Source organism: Rhinoraja longicauda, chromosome 6, assembly GCF_053455715.1.
Source record: "Rhinoraja longicauda isolate Sanriku21f chromosome 6, sRhiLon1.1, whole genome shotgun sequence".
Taxonomy (NCBI): Eukaryota; Metazoa; Chordata; class Chondrichthyes; order Rajiformes; family Arhynchobatidae; genus Rhinoraja; species Rhinoraja longicauda.
In genome coordinates this window covers 22,278,592-22,301,779 of record NC_135958.1, presented here as the reverse complement: position 1 = coordinate 22,301,779, position 23,188 = coordinate 22,278,592, and the positions used below count along the sequence as shown (strand labels likewise).

The 23,188-nt window shown below is 43.6% G+C and overlaps 1 protein-coding gene across 1 annotated transcript; it reads right to left on the bottom strand.

Moving 5' to 3' along the window:
• Window positions 1–4,280: 4,280 nt before the first annotated feature.
• On the bottom strand, window positions 4,281–22,972 carry LOC144594705 (telomere repeats-binding bouquet formation protein 1-like). Its single transcript, XM_078401549.1, has 6 exons — window positions 22,933–22,972; window positions 19,086–19,196; window positions 17,975–18,103; window positions 17,229–17,360; window positions 6,252–6,312; window positions 4,281–4,431 (listed from the first exon to the last, which is right to left on the bottom strand). The coding sequence occupies exons 1-6, from the start codon at window positions 22,970–22,972 to the stop codon at window positions 4,281–4,283; spliced, it is 624 nt and encodes a 207-aa protein (XP_078257675.1).
• Between the last annotated feature and the right edge of the window lie 216 nt (window positions 22,973–23,188).

The window sequence follows — 23,188 nt, the reverse complement described above, 5'->3', positions numbered from 1 at the left end:
GTGCAGACCAATTATCTGAGGTCTTCACAAAAATCTTCAACCTGTCCCTTTTAAAATCCACCATCCCTCCCTGCCTGAAGTCCGCCACAATCATCCCACTGCCGAAAAAGTCTGTCATCAGCGGCCTTAACGACTACCGTCCGGTAGCACTCACACCGGTCATCACAAAGTGCTTCGAGAGACTGGTCCTGCAGCACATCAAAGCCAGCCTCCCACCCACCTTCGACCCATACCAGTTTGCCTACAGAGCAAATAGGTCTACAGGGGATGCCATCGACACTGCTCTTCACACTGCACTGACCCACCTTGAACACCAGGGGAGCTATGTGAGGATGCTCTTCCTCGACTTCAGCTCTGCCTTTAACACGGTCATCCCGAGCAGACTGGTCACCAAACTTTCTGACCTTGGATTTTCCCAAACCATCTGCCAATGGATCAAGGACTTCCTGACCAACCGCCCCCAGACCGTCAAAATAGGCCCTCACCTCTCCTCCACCATTACACTGAGCACCGGCTCACCACAGGGCTGTGTGTTGAGCCCCATCCTTTACTCCCTCTACACTCACGACTGCGCCCCCACCCATCCCACCAACACCATCATCAAGTTCGCGGATGACACGACTGTGGTTGGACTCATCTCAGGAGATGAGACAGCCTACAGGGATGAAATCCAAAGGCTGGCAGCATGGTGTTCAGTGAACAATCTTGTCCTGAACTCCTCCAAAACAAAGGAACTTATAATTGGCTTCAGGAAAACCAGTGTAGAATACGACCCACTCTACATCAATGGGGTCTGTGTGGAAAGGGTACCCGCTTTCAGGTTCCTGGGTACGCACATCGCAGAGGATCTTACCTGGTCTACCAACACCATCACCACAGTAAAGAAGGCACAGCAGAGACTCCACTTCCTGAGGATCCTCAGGAAAACCAACCTGCAGGAGAAGCTCATGATGTCCTTCTATCGCTGCTCCATCGAGAGTGTGCTGGCATACTGTATAACCACATGGTATGCCAGCTGCTCAGAAAAGGACAGGAAGGCCCTTCAGAGGGTCATCACGACGGCCCAGAAGATCATCGGCTGCTCACTGCCCTCCCTGGAGCACCTGTTCAGCCTACGCTGCCTCAGTAGAGCAGGCAAAATAATAAAAGATCCATCCCACCCCGGCCACCGTCTGTTTGTTCATCTGCCCTCTGGTCGACGTTTCAGGTCGATCAAATCCCGAACAAACAGACTTAAGAACAGTTTTTACCCCAGGGCCATACGAGAACTGAACACTACCTTCTGCACTAGGCAACACTGTTAAAAAATCTTTTGTACTTAATATAATTGTATTTATTTGTTTTTGCATTTATTGCATATATGTTTTTATGCACCGTCAGGATTGGCTATTTTTAATTTCGTTGTACTCGTTGCAATGACAATAAATGAATATTATTATTATTATTATTATTATTATTCTACTTTTTATCCTTTAATTCGTTCTTCTTTTTCTCCTTTGAATCCTTCTTCTGTTTCTCCTTTGAATCCTTCTTTCTCCTTTGAATCCTTCTGTTTCTCTTTTAATCCTTTCTACTGTTTCACCTTTGATTCCTTCTTCTGTTTCTCCTTGGATTTCTTCTTCTATTTCTCCTTGGATACCATCTGTTTCTCCTTGGATTCCTTTCTCTGTTTCTCCTTGAATTCCATCTTCTGCTCCTTGGATTCCTTCTGTTTCTCCTGGGATCCCTTGTTTCTCCTAGGATCCCTTCTTTTGTTTCTCGTTTGATTTCTTCTGCTGTTTCTCCTTTGATTCCTTCTGCTGTTTCTACTTTGATTCCTTCTGCTATTTCTCCTTTGATTCCTTCTTCTTTTGCCTTTGATTTGTTTTTCTGTTTCTCCTTTGAATCCTTCTTCTGATTCTTCTTTGAATCCTTCTGTTTCTCCTTTGAATCCTTCTGTTTCTCCTTGAATCCCTTCTCCTGTTTCTCCATTGATTCTTTCTTCTGTTTCTCCTTTGTTTCCTTCTGTTTCTTATTGTATTCCTTCTTCTCTTTCTCCTTGTATTCCTTCTTTTGTTTCTCCTTGTGTTCCTTCCGATTCTCGTTTGATTCCTTCTTCTGTTTCTCCTTTGAATCCTCTTCTGTTTTTCCTTTGATTCCTTCTTCTGTTCCCCCTTTCATTCCTTCTGTTTTGTTTATTTGAATCCTTGCTTGATGTCTGCCTGTGGCAGGAGGTAGACTGTGGTCAAGGTGATGGCAGCAAACTCTCTTCCTAAATAGAACGGTCGGTGCTTAACTGTCAAGATGTTCCAGGTCGGGGAGCAGTCATGGAACAAGAGTGTCATGTCTGAGCACTACAACGAGTTTCCTTGACAGATACAACTCCATTGCTCAAGGCATAGCATCTTACCCCTTATCTAGGTAATCACAGCACAGATCTCAACATTGTAATCAACAATTTCAGGTAACCAGTCTTTCCTGCTGATATCAGAACTACAAATGTGATGCAGAGCGATGTAAAGGAAGTGGAGGAGATGCACTACTACTTACAGGTGCACTTAAGAGAGGACTTCCTGGAGGGCTCATTCAATGAGGAAATATGGGTAGAGCAGCTAAGTTTTTAACACACTTGCTGTTGAGTCAGAAAACTGTTGTTTCATGATCTTTTTGAGACCCAAAATCAAGACTGACACACCAAATGCTATTTTGATGGATGTTAGTACCGTTACATGCGCTATATTTTAAATGGATAAACTATGGGCTCTGTCTGCGCTCTCATGTAATTGTAAAATAACATATGACATTATTTCAAAGGGGACCAGAGTAGCTACCCCTTCAACCAAGAAGAGCCAAGTCTAGTTTATTGGCATGTGCAAAAGTACAATGAGGTACAGGAACAATAAAAATCTTGGTTACACTGGCATCACAGGCACATAGGCATGTAAACAACATACATTATGCATAAAGTTACAAATAAAATTCTGTAAAAAGTGTGTCATTGGGGGAGCGACACTGGGGTCGACAGTGACCACAGCGATACCCTCAAAATGGTGAAACCACATGATTTATTTTATTTACAGTAGTAAGAAACTCTTAGAATAAAGGGGAGGCCATTTAAAACTGAGGTGAGAAGGAACTTTTTCACCCAGAGAGTTGTGAATTTGTGGAATTCTCTGCCACGGAGGGCAGTGGAGGCCAAATCACTGGATGGATTTAAGAGAGAGTTAGATAGAGCTCTAGGGGCTAGTGGAATCAAGGGATATGGGGAGAAGGTAGGCACAGGTCATTGATTGTGGATGATCAGCCATGATCACAATGAATGGCGGTGCTGGCTTGAAGGGCCGAATGGCCTCCTCCTGCACCTATTTTCTATGTTTCTATGATTGCATGGGGGCACTGCCGTCAGAGTGCATGTGTGATATCGCTGGCGATTTAAGGCTTATTTCAACAGCTTCACTCTGGGTTTCAAAAGAGGTGTGGCAATCTCAAGCTTCTTCCTGGCGGTTTGCTGTTGAGAGGAGTTTCTAACGGTACAGGTTTCTTCCTGACAGCTCAGCTTTGAGCTTGGAAAGGCAATCCTGGTGGCCTCTTGATTATCCTGGCAGTCTTTGTCTGTGTGTGTGCGTGAGCACAACCTATAATTGTATGGGGCAGAAAGAGCTTCTGCCATCTTGCTTGCCCTGGCCACTCAGGCTTAAGTTGAGACACTGGCTGTCCAGAGCTTATTTCCCAGCAGTAGTCTCAGTCGACCTTGTTTCTTCTTCTTCTGTTTCTTCTTTTTTCTTCTGCTTCTTCTTTCTCTCTACTGTTTCTTCTTTAATTCCTTCTTGTTTCTTCTTCTCCTCCTGTTCTTCTTCTTCTTCTGCTGCTGTTTCTTCTCCTGTTCTTGTTGTTTCCTCTTCTATTCCTGTGAGAATTCTATTCTTCTTCTGCTCCTTGTTTGTGTTTCTTATTCTTCTTGTTCTTCTATTCCTGTTTGTTCTTTTTCTCCTGTTTTTTCCTCTTCATCATGTTTCTTCTCCTCCTGATTGTTTCTTATTCTTCTGCTTCATCTGTTCCCCTGTTCCGTCTCCTGCTTCCATTTATTCTGCTTCTTCTTGCTCCTCTGTCTTCCCTGACCAACACTTTCTCGTTCTTTTTGGAGTTGCCGCACCCGTCAGTCTCTGTAGACAGGAAGAAGAAGCACAACCATGTGGTCAGCTTCTCCAAAGTGCAGGTGAGAGATGGAATGGTAAGAGTTTCTGATTATGGTGTCACAGCGGTCATGGGTATTGGCCACTCTGGTGACGATGGTAACATGTTCATGGTAGCTCAGCAGACATCTGCAAGGTTGCTTGGTTGAAGTCTCTATCGATGATGCGGAAGGCATCAGGATACAACGTATCGTACTTGTTGATCACGGCTCTCAATTCTTTAGTGCCTGCTTGATGTCTGCCTGCGGCAGGAGGTAGACTGCAGTCAAGGTGATGGCGGCGAACTCTCTTGCTCGGTAGAACGGTCGGTGCTTAACCGTCAGATGTTCCAGGTCGGTGAAGCAGTCATGGAATAAGACTGATATGTCTGAGCACTATGACAAATTTCCTTGACAGATACTACTCCATAGCTCACGGCACAGCATTTTACCCTTTATCAACCTAATTGCAGCACATTGATCTCAAAATTGTAATCAACAATTTTAGGTAACCAGACTTTTCTGCTGATATTGGAACTACAAGTGATGCAGAGCGATGTAAAGGAGGTGGAGGAGTTGCACTACTACTCACAGCTGCACTTAAAGAGGACATCCTGGAGGGCTCATACAGTGAGGAAAAAAGGGTAGAGCTCAAAAATAAAAATGGTGCATTCACTGTGATGGGATTATACAATAGCCTCCCTACACCCAGCGGGAGATAGAAGAACAGCAATATAGGCAGATCATGGTAAGATGTGAAAGCAACAGGGTTGATTGTAGTGGGTGACTTTAATTTCAAAAATATTAACTGGGATTTCCTTAGTGTTACAATCTTAGATGGAACATAATTTGTTAAGTGCATCATGGATGGGTTCTTGAAACAATACACAGACAGTTCAAGATATTCATACTTGAATCCCAATTAAATCCCAAGACATTTTATACATATAGCAAAAACAAGAGGGTACCTGGGGAGCGGACAGGATCACTCAAGGACAAAAGAGAGAATTTATGTCTGGAGACGGAGGGAGTGGACTAGGTATTAATTGAGTACCCTGCATTGGTCTTCACCAAAGGAAAGGGCATAGAGGATAGTGAAATCAAGGAGGAGTACGCTGATATTCTTGGCCATGTTGATATCAAGGAGGAGGATATTTGGGTCTCCTGAAGAACATTCCAATGGGTTAGTCCATAAGGACTGTTGGGATCCATTCCAGATTATTGAGAGAGGTGAGATGCTGCTGGAGCCTCGACAGAGATTTTTATATTCTCTTTACCTAAAAGTACAAACTGGTGTAAAAGACATTGGGCAAACAATGTTCACAAAATTCAAGCCCACCCCCAACTGAAGTCCCAGCCTAACACTGGGAATGGCTGGGGAAAGTTCTGGGGACTCACTTGACTACAGGTCTCCCACCATTCAACAAATTTGCCGAGAAGAATATACTCAGGGAAGACATTAAAGTAATTGAAGGAAGGGTGAGAGAGAGTTTAGGAAAATTTGTTTTATTCAGTGTTAAAAGATTTAGAACTCAACTCTCTGTAAGAGTAATGGAAGTAGTAAACCACATCTAAAACGTGTCTGCATGAGAAATTGAAGAGTTGTAATGTGCTATGAACTAAAAGCTAGGAAATAGGATCGAATAGTCCATGGTTCACTTGGATAAGAATTTTCTACGCCTTAATATTCCATGATCCCATTCTCTATCCCCTTTTTTCTGAACATCTCTTTCAGACTAAGAGAAACAGTGAAAATTAGGTCCCCTAAAATAACATGGTTTGCTGGCCTTCCTGGCTCAATCTTTATTCACAAGCATGGATCAGCCTACTGAAATTATACCAATCTCCATCTGATAGTTTAACTGGAACTTTCCACGTTAACTATATGATTTAAAATAACAGTTGAATAAAATTAATAATCATAGAAACCTTCCTGGCATTTTTCATATGAATTTTTAACTGAAACCCCTTGATATTTAAATAAGTAAATTCATTCCCTTTACTCTTTTGAATAGCATAGTCATTTCCACAGCATAAACTTCAACTTTTCAACCTTGTGAATAACATGAGAAAAATATCACATGCAAATTTTGCTAATTACCTGAACAAATTTAGAAGAACATCAATGCACCCCGTTGTTCTTGCCAATGCTTGTCCAATTTCTACAAAAATTCCAAAAAAGCATTACTTCGGTTTGGATTTCATTTCAACTATGTGACCCTAGGAGACAATGCCAATAGATGAGTTCTGATTAACAGATGTTGATGGAAGGCATAATCATTCTAACATAAGGACAGGAATATTTTTTCTGTAAATTAATGAAGGTGATCAGAAAATGGGGTAAGAATGAATCTGTGCAATTGCCTCATGTGATAAGGTGCAAACAACTTTGCTAGTGTATTGGCTCTGCTGGGACAGGTTGGAGCTTAACTAAGTGAGAGCAGTAGCAAAGAAGTAAACAGTAAAAGATTGGGATGCAAGCACATAATGAAAACATTCAAGGAAAGCCAGTTGTAGACTTCAAAAGAATTTACAAATTTACAACACCACCACCGTAGTGGGCCAGATATCAAATAATGACCAGTAATAAAGCAAAGTGGTACACAAACTCTGGTATACATTGATGGCGCCAAAGTAGAAATGGTCAAAAACTTCAAGGTCCTAAGAATTAACATCACCAGCAATTTGTTGTGGACCAGCACACCAATGCCTTAACTTCTTAAAAAGGCTTTGGAAGTTTGGTATGTCCACAACAACCCTCACAAATTTCTACAGATGTGCCTTAAAAAGCATTTTATTGGGATACATCACAGAATGGTTTGGAAACAGCTCCATTCAAAGCCGCAAGAAATTGCAGATTTGTAGCCCTGACCATCAGGCAAAACAACCTCCCTTCCATTGACTCCATCAACATTTCACACTGCCTTACAAAGCCATCAGCATTATCAAGGACCAGTCTCATCCCGGTCACTCCCGCTTCTCCCCCTCTCCCATCAGGCAAGAGGTACAGAAGTTTAAAAACGCACACAAGTGTACACTGAGGATGGCTCAATTGTAATCGACTTTATCTTGCACTAAATGTTGTTATACCCTTTATCTGGGCACTCTAGACGCTTGTTTGTATTCCTGTATAGTCTTTTCTTTGACTGGATAACACAAATAAAAACTTTTTACTGTACCTCAGTATACATGACAATAATAAATTAAACTGAACAAAACATATCCTTCTTACTTTCAAATTAGCAAGGACTCAACTCTTGGGAGTTGTCTTCCTTTTGTGGCCAAGCCTGCCTGACCTCTTGGTTGATAGTGATCCAGTTTTCGACCCTTGCATGACAATCCTGGATACAGAAGTTTGGCCCACCCTTACCAACAGTGCGATCGCTTGCAGTAATTTTGAGCAATATTGATGCAAGATTATGATCCTTGTCCACCTCTCAAATTACGATAAAACAGTGGGCAGAAGATGCAATTATTATTATTTCCTAACATCAAACAACTGCTTGCCAATAGCGAGCAAATTTTAGTGCCACGTCGTTGGCCTCTGCAAGATCCTTTACAGTGCATGTGTCATGCAGCATGTCACAGATCAAGAGATGTTCCATAGTCTGGTGGCCCCATCCGCAATTGCAGTCTGCCGCATCTACAGTTATATCCCCACTACAGCATTTTCGATTTCCTCCTCCCTATGCCTGTCCGCAGTATGTTGAGACTGCACCAGGTTATCCACGGTTGGTCGGAACCCGGTGGGAGTTTGTCAGAGGGATCGATTGCCATGTGAATGTCTTCCGGAGATTTCTCTGGACTCTCTTCCCAGAGTTTGAGCCTTCTGGACGATGCACTGCAGTCCAGGGGATGGACAGAAGAGAGGAAACTTCTGCCTGATTTCAAACGCTGAGGTAGCAAGGGGTGGTCATGTAGGGGTGTCTTTCATCCTCTGATTGTCTGAGGTGTTCTTTTTGACTGGCTACAGCTCTTCTGATTCTAACCGTCAGTTCTAACCGAGCTTCCATGAGCTCCAAACTTGTCCTAGATCCAATTCCCAAAATCGCCCAATAAGGATCCAACTTCCCTACGAAGGCGTTTTAACTTCAAAAAGGCAAACTGGCAGGGCTTTGCTACAGATCTTGACCAGTCGATTGGGGATTTGGAGTCTACACCTGAAGCATATGACCAATTTGTGCTAAGAGTATGGAAGTCGTCGAGAAGACATATCCCTCGAGGCTGCCGCATGGAATATGTACCTGGCCTTTCCCCAGATTCTGCTGCCATATATGCCTTACACAAGGAGATGTATGAAGCAGACCCCTTTTCTGCTGATACTTTGGCCACCGGGGAAGCTCTTACTGCAGCTATCGCATCTGATCGGCGCAAATCGTGGAAGAAATGAGTTCCCTTTTCAATGCAGTGCAATGCTTGTGGTTTTTTTTTATTGGTCAAAATAAATGAAATTAAAATATTTGAAAGAGATGCCATGAGAAACTTCTCTGAAATACAATAACTTCAGACATCAAATCTTTTGTCAAAATGTCCAAAATTTACTTTAATCAAACAAACTAAATTCTTATAAAAGGTGAATAACGACATGCAAAAGTGCGTGAAAAAATATAAACTTCAAATAATTACAAACATTGGGAAAATTCAAACTCTTAACATTAAACAGAATTCTATATGTACTAATTTTTAAAGTGGTCGGTTATGCAATGGCCCATGTGAACTGCAGTCAGCACTTGTGCGGGTGTCTAAAGCCAATGGTATTCTGGCATTGAGTATGCCTGCTACGATGGGAAAGGTGTTGCGTGCCAATAAAATGGCATCAGTGGGGGTCTCATCAGTGACTGTGGCTGCAACACAGAAATATATCGAGAATAAGTGAAAGGCAAATAAATAAAAACAAAGACTGTCAAGTCCAATTCACAAAAAGCATTATAAAATTAGATACCAAGTGAGCCTGCTGTTGTGGTGGTCCCATCATAGCCTGTCTGAGCTGTTGCTGTCCCACGTTTCCCATCTGCAGCAGATTGTGCAACACACATGAAATAATTGCGAATATTTCATACATCAATATAAAAATTAAGGGCAAATATTGAAGTCAAATATCCTCAAAACCGTACAAGATTCACTGAAGATATATACCTGGTGGGAGAAGTCATGGGCCATCATCAAGGCAGCCATGGTGTACGAAAACCACACCTCCTGTGGAATTTTGAGAATCTGGGTTCTCAAAAATCCAAAGAAGGTGTCCACAGCCATCGCCCGTGTTGTCTGCGGCTGTGCCATGGTCTTCATGACATTTCGGGATTCTTCCACCTGTTGCATGAGCTGAAACATAAATAAGTAAGATACAGGCAATTCATTTTTGTTCAAAAAGATGGATGGATGGATGAGAAGAGAACTCTTCACTCGTGCTTACATCCTTGATCTGCTTCTGCAGACCTGCCTCTCTTTCCTCTGCTGTGGTAGAGCATGCACTGGAGCTGCCAGTGGTTTTGGTCCGTTTGCTGTGCGGATGACTGGTGGATCCAGAGGGTCCCTCAAGAGGATCACATTCATCCTCACTCGAGATCCTGGAATGTGGTACACTCCTGTCAAACTGGAAGGAGATAAATGCGAATTTACAGACTTTCAAGACCATCAGGACATGGCAACCAAGATGAAAATCAAATAATCAGTTTGAAAATGACTATGTTATGATAATTACTTAATTCTGGCTTTGTCGGGCCTCCACACGCACAATGTGTGACCTCAGAATGGCCACTTCTGCAGGATCCACTCCTGCCTCTGTGTGAGGCTCTTGCCATCAGACCCAGACCTATTCGCCCTCTGGGACAGCTTCCCAAATCTTGTCCCCTGACTTTTAAAAAAACCCTAGTTGTTCATCTGTATAAATAAAAAAATAAATATTAGTGTGGATCGCCTGCTTGCAAAAGAATGGAGACCACAGCTTCCACACAACATGAAGTTGGTACTTACAGGTGCAATCAGGGAACTCCTTGGCCTTGGCTTCAAGGAGAGCTGTCTTCCGGGCCTTGTTGTGGTACTGCCGGTGGTTTTTAATCGTACAGTTGACGGTGCGATTGGTACCACTCAACCAGCTCACTCTCTTGTTCGTCATTGAATATATATATATACCCTCTTGGAGTCCACACCAGTCCTCATCAGGGCTGGGGTGGGGACAAGGGCCACCTCCCAGTTCTCCTCCTGGGCCTCCTCCTCCTGGCCCACCTGTCTCCAGCTGCCTGGTGGGTGAGTGTGGGGGTTGGACTGTGCGCTTGGGCTGTTCCTTCCTTCTTCTCGGTACCACGGAGGCGCCAGTGACGTAGCAGTAGGTATGGCCGTACCTTGCTGTCGGTATGGTCAGATTGTCGCCCTCATTCAACAGCATCGCGGCTGGCTGTTGTAGCTGGACCTCTGTGAACGTGTTTTCCCAGTGCCTGTCGCAACTTGCCTTCCCCTAATGCCGGTACCTGTCGCCGGTTGACGTAGGTAGTCGCCAATGGAATTCATCCGTCGTCAGTACGGGCGACAACCTACATCACATGGCGACAACCTGCGACAGCGCCCATGTCAGAAGACGACAAGGTACGATCATTGGCGTCAAGCCAGTAGTTGCCGAAAATTATCGTGTCTTGAGAAAATTCCGCGACGACCAGAATAAAGCTAAGATTTTTTTGAGACTACTCACGACCATGCCCGCGACACACGGGTGACCGTGCCACGACAGCCTAGTTGCCTTAAAAACCGCCGAACTGGGAAAGGCCCTTTAGGCTTCTTCCTGCAGTTCATCTTTGCCGCAAGAGGAGGTACTCATGGTACAAGTTCCTTCCTGGCAGCTCAGCTTTGGGCTTGAAGAGATAGCACTGGCTGTCGTTGGATTATCCTGGCGGCCAGTCTTTACCTCTGTATGTGGGCGCAGTTCCTCGTTGTCTGTGGGCAGGAGGAGGTTCAGGCATCACAAGCTTGCCCCGGTCACCCAGTCTTAACCTCAGTAGAGGCACTGGGTGCCAAGAATTTCTTCCCAGCAACCAGATCTTGAACCACACAGTGGAGCTGGTGGTCTCAGGTTTGTCCAAGTGAGTCAGGCTTCCTCGAACCTGTGACAGTGGAACATGGCTTGCAGGGAGGCGTTTCATTCTGTTTGTTTGTCTCTCTTCCTCTCTCTATTTTTCTTCCTTCTTTCTTTCATTTTCTCTCCTGCTTTTTCTCTCATCCTCTCCCTTCATTCCACTGGCGAGAATGCTAGGGTTTTATAAGGAATAGGCTGACTGTTCAAGTAGCCAACCAATATCAGCTAATTGGACCCAGCTGTTACCAATAATGCTAGGGATTGGCCTCTCCTGGTCAGTCGCCAGTGACAAGGATCAGAACAACGACCAACGGAGAGGGTGCTGTCACAGCTCCTTCCATCATCGTTTCGTGCTGTTGCTACACAATGCACTCAACCAACTGTTCACCCTGCTGTTGTGGGAACTCACCTCCTGCAACAGCCTCTGTCAACATCATAACCACTGCAAACGCACCATCTGTTGCCTCCAGCGGTGGCCCCTCTGCGGTAGGGCCACCATGTTCCATTTCCGAAGCTGATAATGGAACTTTAGCGCTTTCCTAGAGTGCGTTAGGTGAGTTCGGTTCAGAGCCGCTGACTTTCCCCTTCACCTACCACTACTGACATCTCGTATGTTTTATACAGTTCTCATATGACTTGCCTGCTTTTATACTCAATGTCCTCACCTTTGAAGGGAAGCATGCCACAAATGTTCTTTACCACCCTATCCACTCATGTTCCCACTTTACAGAAAGCTATTGACTTGTATATACCTCTGAACATGAATGCTCTTAAGGATCTCTCATTTGCTGCATACTCAATGGTTCAATGGTTGAACCACACATGTTTTATTGTCATGTATGCACATCAAAGTGAAATTATTATGTATAACCCACAAATGCATAGTGCCATATTTTGGCGCCTTTTACAAAGAAGAAAAAGTGCAAAAGTCCAAAGTCCGATTCACATATTGGAGGTACTGGAGCGCCCCCGATCCAGGTACGCCCAGATAAGCTCCAGGCTGCTGCATGCCAGCGACCCGAGGTCCCTCTTCTTGACCGACACTTTAGTGTCTCAGGGGGCGACTCCAGCAACCGAACTTGAAGATGCTGGAGGCAATGCCCCGGTCCGGTTCCTACTGGCCCACTCCTCACGTCTGTCGCTGTCAGTGGCTCCCTCCTCGACTCTCCAGTCTTCGAGGCTTCCGATCTTCCCCTTGCAACCAACAACCTGCCGGGCCCTTAATTTAATTCCTTGTCATTTTCCCACCCAAAGTACTATATTCTGCTGTACTGTTTGACTAACTATCCACACTATGTACAACTTAATCAATTTTAAGTGTCATCTGCAAACTAACAAGATCATTTACAGTTTTAAGTAAATCTAAACCTTCCACCACGTTCCTGTTTTTGATAACTGCCAATTTTGTATCCAACTTAACAACTCATAGCACCCATACGATCTAATGTCCTGGATCAATGTACCATGAGGGATCTTGTCAAATACTTTACTGAAGTTCATATAGACAGCTGTGGCGGGCTTAGCCATTTTAGGTATCGAACCATCATTTATCGGGCTCAAACTCTCGTGTGACCAGAACGTGATCTAGGCCATCCTATCACGCGAGCAGGGGGGCGGGCCATGGAGTGTGAGCAGAGAACAAAGGAATTGCGGTTGAGCGAGGAATGCTGGAGTGCACTCGAGCTGCAGCACAGTAGTAGTAGTTAAAAGTTAACCCGATGCATGCATGAGCAACCGAGCTGGATCTGCTAATCATTAAACAGAGTGTTTACACAATGCGTGGACCTCTACAGTGGTGACCCCGACGATCTAAAACGGCCTATTTGGATTTTATCATGTCTGCAGCCGACAACCCAGACCAGCAGAACGCATTTTCAATCAAACCGCCCACTTTCTGGACATCACAGCCCCACGTGTGGTTTGAACAGGCTGAAGCCTAGTTCCACATCCGCCACATCACCGCCGATGCCACCAAATACTACTATGTGGTCAGTGCGCTGGACCAGGATACCGCCAGGCGTCTAATCGATTATCTTCGCCAGCCACCAGCCCACAGCAAGTACGACGGTCTCGAAACGCTCCTGATGCGCGCTTTCAGTCTCAGCCGCAGTGACAGGGCAGCCAGACCCCTGCACATGGATGGTCTAGGCGACCGCAAGCCGTCTGTGCTTATGAATGAAATGCTTGCCTTGATGGACACCCACAAGTCTTGCCTCCTGTTCGAACAAGTTTTCCTCGAGCAGATGCCCGGGGACATTCGCCTGCTCTTCGCGGACAACTATTTCGCAGACCCCCGACGGCTGACCGCCCGTGCGGACGTGCTGCGGCAGGCGAAACAGCAGGGTGCCTCCACCATCAACCGGGTGGCGGCAGTGCCTCGCCAGGTGAAGCAGCCCGGTCCCAGCCTCCAACTACGGTGTGGCAGTGAAGCTGGCCCCGAGCCACGCCAGCAAGGGTAAGTGGTACTATTACCACCAAAGATGGGGTTCCGAAGCCCGCCGATGCCGACCACCCTGCATCTGCTGTCAAACCTCAAAGATTCAGCGGCACGTCAAAATGCCGCTGCAGGATTTCGCCCTGCCACAGCGGCGTTTGACCACATCCACGTCAACATAATTTGACTGCTGCCTCCATCCAGAGGTGTCACCCACCTTTACACCATCGTGGACCGATTCACGAGATGGCCGGAAGCTGTCCTACTCTCGGATACCTCCACTGCTACGTGTGCATATGCCCTCACTGCCCACTGGATCGCCCGCTTTGGTGTGCCAGTGGACATCTTCTCCGACAGGGGTGTGCAGTTCACCTCCGAGTTGTGGTCAGCAATGGCCCGGCTGCTTGGCGCTAGGCTGAACCACACAATGGCCTATCACCCGCAAGTTAATGGTCTAGTGGAGCGTTTTCACCGACACCTGATGGCATCCCTAAAGCTCACTAGCCTGGACTGGATGGACGAGCTGCCGTTGGTCCTGCTGGGCATCCGCACTGCCCCCGAAGGAGGACCTGGCAACTTCCTCGGCCAAGCTGGTGTATGGCGCCCCGCTTACAATCCCAGGGGATTTCATCCCTGCGGCACATGAACATCAGGAACCGCCCACAACCATGCTAACGCGCCTCAGTGAGAAGGCGGCCAGGCTCTCTCCAGTCCCAACGTCCCGCCACGAACTCACTACCGCGTCCCACCCGCCCTCCAGGACTGCCAGTACGTTTTCCTTCGCCGCGATTCCCACTGTAAGCCACTGCAAAGGCCTTACAAAGGACCCTTCCAGGTTTTGCAACACAGCACCTCGACTTTCGTCATCAACATGGGCGGCAGGCACAAGACTGTCTCCGTGTCCTGTCTTAAGCCGGCACATTTGGACCTGGACCAACCAGTGCAGGTGGCACAACCCCACCGCAGAGGGCGTCCACTGTCACGACCGTATCCGCCCTGGACTCTGCCAGCTGCGACCCCGACCACTGGCAACGCGTACAGGTGATCAGGCCGCCTCACTCGTCAGCTTAACCGCCTCCATTACTCGGGTTTTGGGGGGGGGGGGTCATGTGGTAGGCTGAGCCATTTTAGGTATCGAACCATCATTTGTTGGGCTCGAACTCTCGCGTGAACAGAGCATGATCTGGGCCGACCTATCACGCGACCAAGGGGGGGCGGGCCGTGGAGTGTGAGCAGAGAACAAAGGAATTGCAGTTGAAAGAGGAATGCTGGAGTGCACACGAGCTGCAGCACGGTAATAGTTAAAAGTTAACCTGATGCATGCATGAGCATTGTTAAAAGTTAACCCGATGCATGCATGAGCAACCGAGCTGTATCTGTTAATCATTAAACAGAGTGTTTACACAATGCGTGGATCTCTACCCAGCATTCAATGCCCTACCCTCATCAATCATCTATGCCACCACCTTAAAAAAACAAATCAAATTTCAGAGATACAATCTCCTCTGCTCAAACCCATGCTGACACTTCCTAATAAGTCTCAAAAAGTGTCCTGACCCGAAACATCACCTGTCCATTTTCTCCAGAGATGCTGCCTGACGCACTGAGTTAATCCAACATATTGCGTCCATTTCCCTGATAGGTCCATGCTTTTCCAAATGCGAGTAAGTCCTGTCCTTAAGAATCTTCTTTAAATAATTTCTGAACCACTGATGTAATGCACACTGGCCTACAATAGACACATGGAACTGCTTTTGCAGGCACAAAGTGCTGGAGTAACAGCTGGTCAGGCAGCATCTAAAATCTCCACAGAGATTAATCTAATTTTCCAATGTAAAAATTCTGACCACTTGCACCAAAGACCTCTGGAAGGTTTTGGTTTCAATTTGCAAGGGGCTTAGTCAATTAAGATTAGGGATGACAGGAGTAAATGGGGAATAAGGCTCTTGCGCAAAACAAAATAGCAAGAGATGAGTTTAAGGAGAATGGAACTCTGCTGGCTAAATGAAGATTAAACTAGGTCTTTGGAGACACAAGAAACTTCAGATGCTGGAATTCTGATCAAAAAATAAAGTGCTGGGGAACTCAGTGCGTCAGGCGGCATCTGTGGAGGAAATGGACAGATGACATTTTGAGTCGGAACCGTCCTTTAAAGACTGAAAAATGGTCCCTACCTGAAACAACCCACTGAATTCCTCCAACCCTTTGTTTTCCTTGGGTCTTTGCAGCAAGGGTATGTGCTGCAAACATATTCTAATCTTTTTACCCCAGATTTACAGCACGGATGGTTTACATTTTAGAGTATTGTGTACTGTTTTGGTTGCTACACGACAGCATGTGATAGTAATAGAGAGAGAGCAGAAGAGAATCACCAGGATGTTGCCTGAAATGGAGGACTGTCGTGATAAAGAGAGATTGGACAGGCTGAGTTTATTGACACAAGAGCATAGGAAACTGGTAAGTGACCTTACAGAGGTTTACAAAATGATGAGGGGTATAAATAGGATAGAGTCAGAATCATTTTCCTATAGCAAAGGTGTGTCTCGAGTTAAGAGGGCATGCGTTTAAGGTGAGAAATTTACAGTAAATCTGAGGGGTAAGTCTTTCACACAAAGGGTGGCTGATAGTTAGATCACTTCCAGAGATTGTGATGAAGGTGGACACTATTACAACATTTAAAATACATTCGGACAGGTACTAGTAAATGAACAGAGGGATGTGGGCCTTAAACTGGATGGGATATACATAGTTAGACATCAAGATCAACATGGGCAAGGTGGGTCGTTTCTGTGATACATATATCTATGATTTTACTACTGAGCTAATAAGAATCATTGTTATAAAATACGACCCATCTACATTTCTGATGGGACTATTGACAGTTTATAAAAAAGGCAGATTGTGCTGAACTCCAGTTTACTTGCGAGTTCTTTGTTGAGCTCTGCTATTTATCTGACACAAATGAATTGCTTGTTGCCTACTTGTTTGTTGCCTAAGCTCCTGTTTATATTCAAGGTTACTGAATATCAGAGCACAGCTTTATACAGTGTCTATTTGTTTGTTGGAGTTCTGTTAACTGTGTTTTTGGTTCATTGAGGTAAGGACAAGTTAATGTATACTGTTTTTGCTCATCTTCCTTTATACACTTGGGCAATAATATAGTGTTCTAGTTCATCTTCCTAGGAGATAAAGTTAACATCTATATACTAAAACTCCCGTTTGTTTGTTTGTTTGTTCCTGAACTACAGCCAAAACGGTACACTTTAGCGTGACAATTTTAAGCCCACCTTACTCACAGTGCTAATGGAAGAAGTTTCATTGAAATCGATGTTATATTTTTAAAGTTATTCACATTTTTAAGTTTAAATCTATTTCCTAGGGAGGGAGGGGGAGGGAGGGAGGATAAGGGGTGTTGAGGGGGATGGAGTGCGAGGAGAGAAGGGGGGAGGGGGGGGGGGAGGGGGGAAGGGAGAGGGGGAGGGGGAGGGGGAGGGGGAGGGGAGGGGAGGGTGCTCCACCAATGCAGGAGAGGTTTGGACCCACTTGGTCTAGTAGCTATATAAACATGACATTCATACTGTTGTGCGAGACCAACACCAGGATCATATAGACATCCATCCTCTTCAGAATCAATGAAGCATCCTTCTTTGCAAGTGACGTGGCAAGATCAGACAGCAGTTCAACAGTGCACAAACTCTGCTGGCAGTAGACTGGAAAAAACAAAATTCAACATTTTAAGAGATTGAATAATAATGCACTGCAACAGAATGTGTCTGCTGATTTCAACGGCTTGCAGGTAAAAATTATCATCTGAACAAGTTGAACGTTCCATCACCTAATCCAATATATTCATTATCTACTCATTTCTCTCCTTGCTTCCAAACCTTATGAATAAACAAACTTCCAGAGCCTCAGATAAATTATCTTTCTTTACATACAATCAAAGGAGACTAGTGCCAGAGATTTTTTAGATACACAGTATCACAGTCAAGCGAGATAAAATCCTTATCTTATCTTGAACTCATCTATATTTTCTAGTCAGAGACATTGGATGTTGTATTAGGAATGAGAGCTTGGATGTATTAATTTTAAACTACACTTTACAAAAGCACAGGAGTGATGAGATTCATACTTTTCCAAACTTTACCCTATTCAAAACAGATGAGAAATCAAGCCTCAGATGTTTTGGTGAATGAACATCAGTCATTGCTTTTACTGAATCAGCTACTGGGAGAAGGGTGGAAAATATAAAGCAGATGAAGAAATAAAGCTCACAAAAAAGGAAAATGCAGTATTAAAAAAGGTAAATTAAAGTGTTCCCTACCACTGCTTTCAGCTAGAGCTCCCAAAGTGAACAGAGCAGCCTCATGAACGAGAGAAGCATCAGTCAATTTTATGAGTCCATGAATATATTCTAAGCCTCCAATCATACGAAAGTACTCGCTTGCTTCACCTAATGTTAAATAAAAGGCTTATTTTAAGTGGATATGCAGAAATTTAAGGGTTTAAATGTGAGAATTAAATCTTACATTGCAATTCTTTATCCAAAACTGTAATATTAAGGCATCAAAAATTAAAGGACATTTGTGGTCTTCATGGTTGTTGCTATTATCTCCCGAGAAGGTGACTGGAGGGCTTTCTGACCCTATGTAGACACACGTAAAATGCTTTCTATCTCTTGCACCATGCCCTTTATTGTGACATTAAAACACATGAAACTCTGCCATTTTTCAGTTCGTCAGATCAGTTTCAGTTCCTTTTCTGCTCAACCACAAACTACCATTTTTCTTAACAGGTGCAGGCTAGCTTTATGCAATACAGTCATTAGACATAATTTTGGGTCCTCTGCTGATACCTGGTATCAATCTACAAATCTACTGGCACCAGCTTTCCAGAGAGATCATAACGAATAAGCTGCATGATTTGGGTGTGCAGTCTGCATGGCAATCAACAGGTGCAAACTCAATTCGATATTGTAATCCTGGCGCTTATTTTCTGGCCCATCTAATTTAGCCCCAATCTGCATTTGTCATCTTAATCATCAATGGACATACATATAAAGCTCCCATCATTAAAATGGATATGTCTACAGACAATTAAGCTGACAACAGCAGAATAGAGCAGAATATTCCGTGCTAGATATTCTTATGCATATATTGAGCTATCATTTCTTTTATAAAAATATATTCAATATAAAATAGTCATTGTAATCAGTCAATTTTCTTTTTTTGGCTGACAATCACAGCAAACTCAAGGGCCAGAGACAGCAATTACTCTTGAGGTAATGATACACAACACTGATGTAGATTTTGTTGTGAGTAATTTTAAACTGTTCTGTAGTTCCTAGAATATTTATAGTAAAATAATGAATCTATACATTAATTTCTAAAGGTATAAGTTTTATGTAATGTTAACATACATATAATCTATCTTACAATTCTGTTGACATATGGAATAGATAGTGACCAGGGCTTGCTTCTGAGTCTCAGGACTGTCCATCTGATACTTCAGACATTCAAGCAATAAATCCAGGTCTGTTTTTAAACCTACATATTAAATACAAAGTACATTATGATATCTGATCAAAAAATGACAAATTTACACAAATACTAAAGGGAAAATATTTAAAAAATAAGCTTAATCACAATCACACAATAATACTTTATTAGCCAAGTATGTTTTGCAACACACAAGGAACTTCATTTGCCATACAGTCATAACAATAAAAAGCAACGGGACACACAAAATACATTTCAACATGAACATCCACCACAGTGACTCCTCCACATTCCTCACTGTGATAGAGGGCAAAAAATAGTTAAATCTCTCCCTTCTTTGTCCTCCAGTGGTCGGGGGCCTCTAACCTTCCGTTGACGGGACGATCTTGACTCCCGTAACCGGTGGCAGGCCTTCCTCGCCGGGGCGATCAAGCTCCTGCTTCGGTGGGGGATCTCAGCTCCCCCGTGCCGGCAATCTACCCCGGGTCGCGACCAGTCGAACCTCGTGCAGCTTTTGGAGCTCCCGACCGGTCTCAACCCGAGACTGCGAGCTCCTGATATTAAAGTCCACAGGCTGCGTTGGAATGTTGATCCCAGGCAATGGATCGCAGGCTCAAATGTTAAGTCCACGCCCCGAGGTGGGGCTCAAAGTCAGTCCCAGGCAAGACCTCCAGCTCCATGATGTTAGGCCGCAGAGCGACCGGACATACGATCCGGAAAACAATCACATCTCCGGCAAGGTAAGAGATTGAAAAAAAGTTTCCCCCACCCCTCACATAAAACAAACCAAAGAACATTTACACAAACTTAAAACTTACCAAAAAAAACAAAAAGAGTTCGAAAAGGAAAGACAGACTCTAGGCGAGGCAGCCATCGTGCGTCGCCCCCTTACAAAGCATTTCTGGCAGCAACATTGATCACATCTCCCTTTAATAATTCAGATAATTCATTTTATGTGTTTCAATCCCTGATTCTTTGTATAATAATACAAGATAGTATCAAATTATCTTGCATCAATGGAACCATTCAACGCCATGCCAGTTCCTTGTGTGGCAAACCAGTTAGATCCCTACTCTGGTTTTACCCCCAAAACACCTGCACCTGCAAATAATTCATATTACCTTATTAGAAGACCCTCTCTAATGTCCTCCCTGTAGACCTTGCCTAAAATTGTAAATGTTTCCTAGTCTTTGTAATAGGCACTGGTGAGAACTACTTTGTCTTTGTTTACCTTACACATCTTCATTGAATTTATGCTCAACCTCTTTTAGTCCAATAAGAAAAACTCCCAATTCTCTAATGTAACTTTGTACTTAAAAGTCCCTACAATATTGCTCGTAAAGCTCGTTTTGACTTTCTCTAGGATATTCACATCATTCCTGATGTGTGGTGATCAGAAGTAGATGTAATATTCTAGTCATGGCCTAATGAAAGCCTTGAAACATAAAACAGCACCACAGGAATTTCAACCAATGATGTCTGTGCTGATTATGATATCAAATTAAACTAACCCAATCTGCCTGCACCTGATCCACGTTCCTCCGTGAGTCTGTCTAAATGCTTTATACATCTCTATCATGCCTGCTTCCTCCACCTTTCCCACCCCTCCCCATACGTTTCAGGCACCTAATACACTCTGTGTAAAAAATCTGCCCTGCAATCTTTAAACGTTCTCTGTCTTTTACAGCTATGCCCTCTCCTGTTAGATATTTCTATCCAGGAAAAAATACTTTGACAAGCCTTATGAAGCTAATTTCCCTGTTACTGTACTTAATATCACCACAGTAGGTCCTGAGGGACATACTGCAAAATCTTTGTGGGAAAGGGCCATAGTCTAAGGTCCTGATGTTACTGCACATTAACCAGCTGGCTCCTGTGTAAAAGCCTCACAAAAACCTCTGGATTGCATTATTTAAGTGGCACTGACACATTATACTGAATTAATGGTGCAATTAATGTAGAGAAAGATGTGTACCAATTGTAGTCACTGTATATGTTATATAATGGCAGTTTCTATACCTTCTCAAAGTCCAACTTCAATAGCCATTACTGCTCGGGGATGGGGTATAGCTTACGCACACACCGCACTCTGAGACAACAAAAACAAATCTTCCAAACACTGTTTCTTGATTAATTGATCTTTATTAAAGTAGCACAAATCAAAGAGTAATTCATAGAAACATAGTAAATAGGTGCAGGAGTAGGCCATTCGGCCCTTCGAGCCTGCACCGCCATTCAATATGATCATAACTTTTCGTTCTTATCAACTGTTTCTTCTTCAAACAATACAGTACAAATCGTGTAGTCGTTACCGTGTGGTCCTTGTGAGTGTAGCTGGCGCGAGTGTGGCAGTCGTGAGTGTGACTGGCGTGAGCGTGGTAAAAAACTGTATTCTCTCTATCCTCCGAGACTAAACTGACCCACAATCTCTACTCTAGTCTCCTCCAATGTAGACACTCCCCATTACTTATCAAATCACACCCACAAGCATGCAAAAAAGACAGAAAATAGAAATATTAAACATAGCCATAATACAATGACAGTAACTAAATTAAGTGTAAATGGCTCCTACATGTTACGAATAAAATTTGAATATTTCTAATTGAGAAAAGTACATCAATTTCACTTTATGAAGCTCAAGATTCATGGCTCCTTGATAAATACTTTCTGTGTCTGATCTACCACCTTCAAAGATCTATACATATGAACCCCAGGTCTCTGCACACTCTTTAGAACTTTGTCATTGTCTATATTGCCTCTCCCCATCCCTTCTCTCAAATGCATCACCACATAATCCCATGGATTAAGTTCCATTGGTCATTTATCTACTTGTCCCGATTGCCTATACATGTTCTCTCATTTGAATAATTCACCTGACAAGCTTCATGTAGTTTGTTTTGTTTTATTTCATTATATCCTCTATCTTCCTGAATTGGGGAACCCAGGGTTTGATTCCCACCCCTTTCTCTTTTGTCTCTATGTCTCTACCTTAAAGATCTCCCAATTTTGCATCACAGTTTTCCCATCAATCATTGGTTCTATTTTACCCTGGATAAAACCCGTCTCATCCCTTTGGAGTTAGTCATCTTCCAATTTAAGCTTCTTGGTAACCAACACCAATAATAACGTTCTACCCCTTGACTTTCTCCATTACTCATTTATACCCAATGTTACAATGATTACACCCTTGCCCAACTATTCTACTACTGATACCTGGTCTACCTCATTCTGCACCAGCAGATTGAATAATGCAGATTTCCTAGCTGAGCAGAAAACATCTTGGCCAAGGAAGTTCTCCTGAATGCATCACAGAAATTTCCCTTCCTCCTTTCCTTTTCGAACATTTTATCAATCATTATTTGGGTAAATAAAGAATATTAGTTTTGCACATCTCAGTAATTTTTCTTCAGATTTACTAGTCTCATCACATCCCACTATTTCAATGCCAGTATCTAAAATCTACCTGTGTCATTTGCAGCTTGGGACACAGGTTTTCCAGATAAATTTCTTTGTATGTGCTGGGGAGTAGCTACAACTACGTTCTCTGCCATTGGACTTGAACTTAACATGAGAATATAACTGGGGAAGTGCTGGTAAAAAGTGGTTACCACGTTAGGAATTGCTGTGCAAACATATGGAAATCCTGAACTGCAGCATCTACCCAAAGAAATGTCAGACGTTCTGGGCCAAACTGTTGTCAAAATTCTTTGTAAAATCTGAGCCATTTTCTATTAAATAAAACACTCTGTGACATTAAATTTGCTTAGTACAGAAACATCCTTACCACAAAGTATGGTGCTATTAGTCCCTTCTGGGTTATCCATCTTTGCCCAGAGATTTCCAGAATTTTAAAGAATAGGAGAAATAGTGCATCCTGTAATTTAAAAAGCAACATTAATTTCCATTGTGATTTATGAAACCCTAAGCTTGATATACTTTCTTGCAACACATTTACCAGAACATCTGTCAGGTATAATTTATACTGTTTTGGAATTTATCTATATCATTTTATTCTTATTATTTTAATTTATTTACAATTT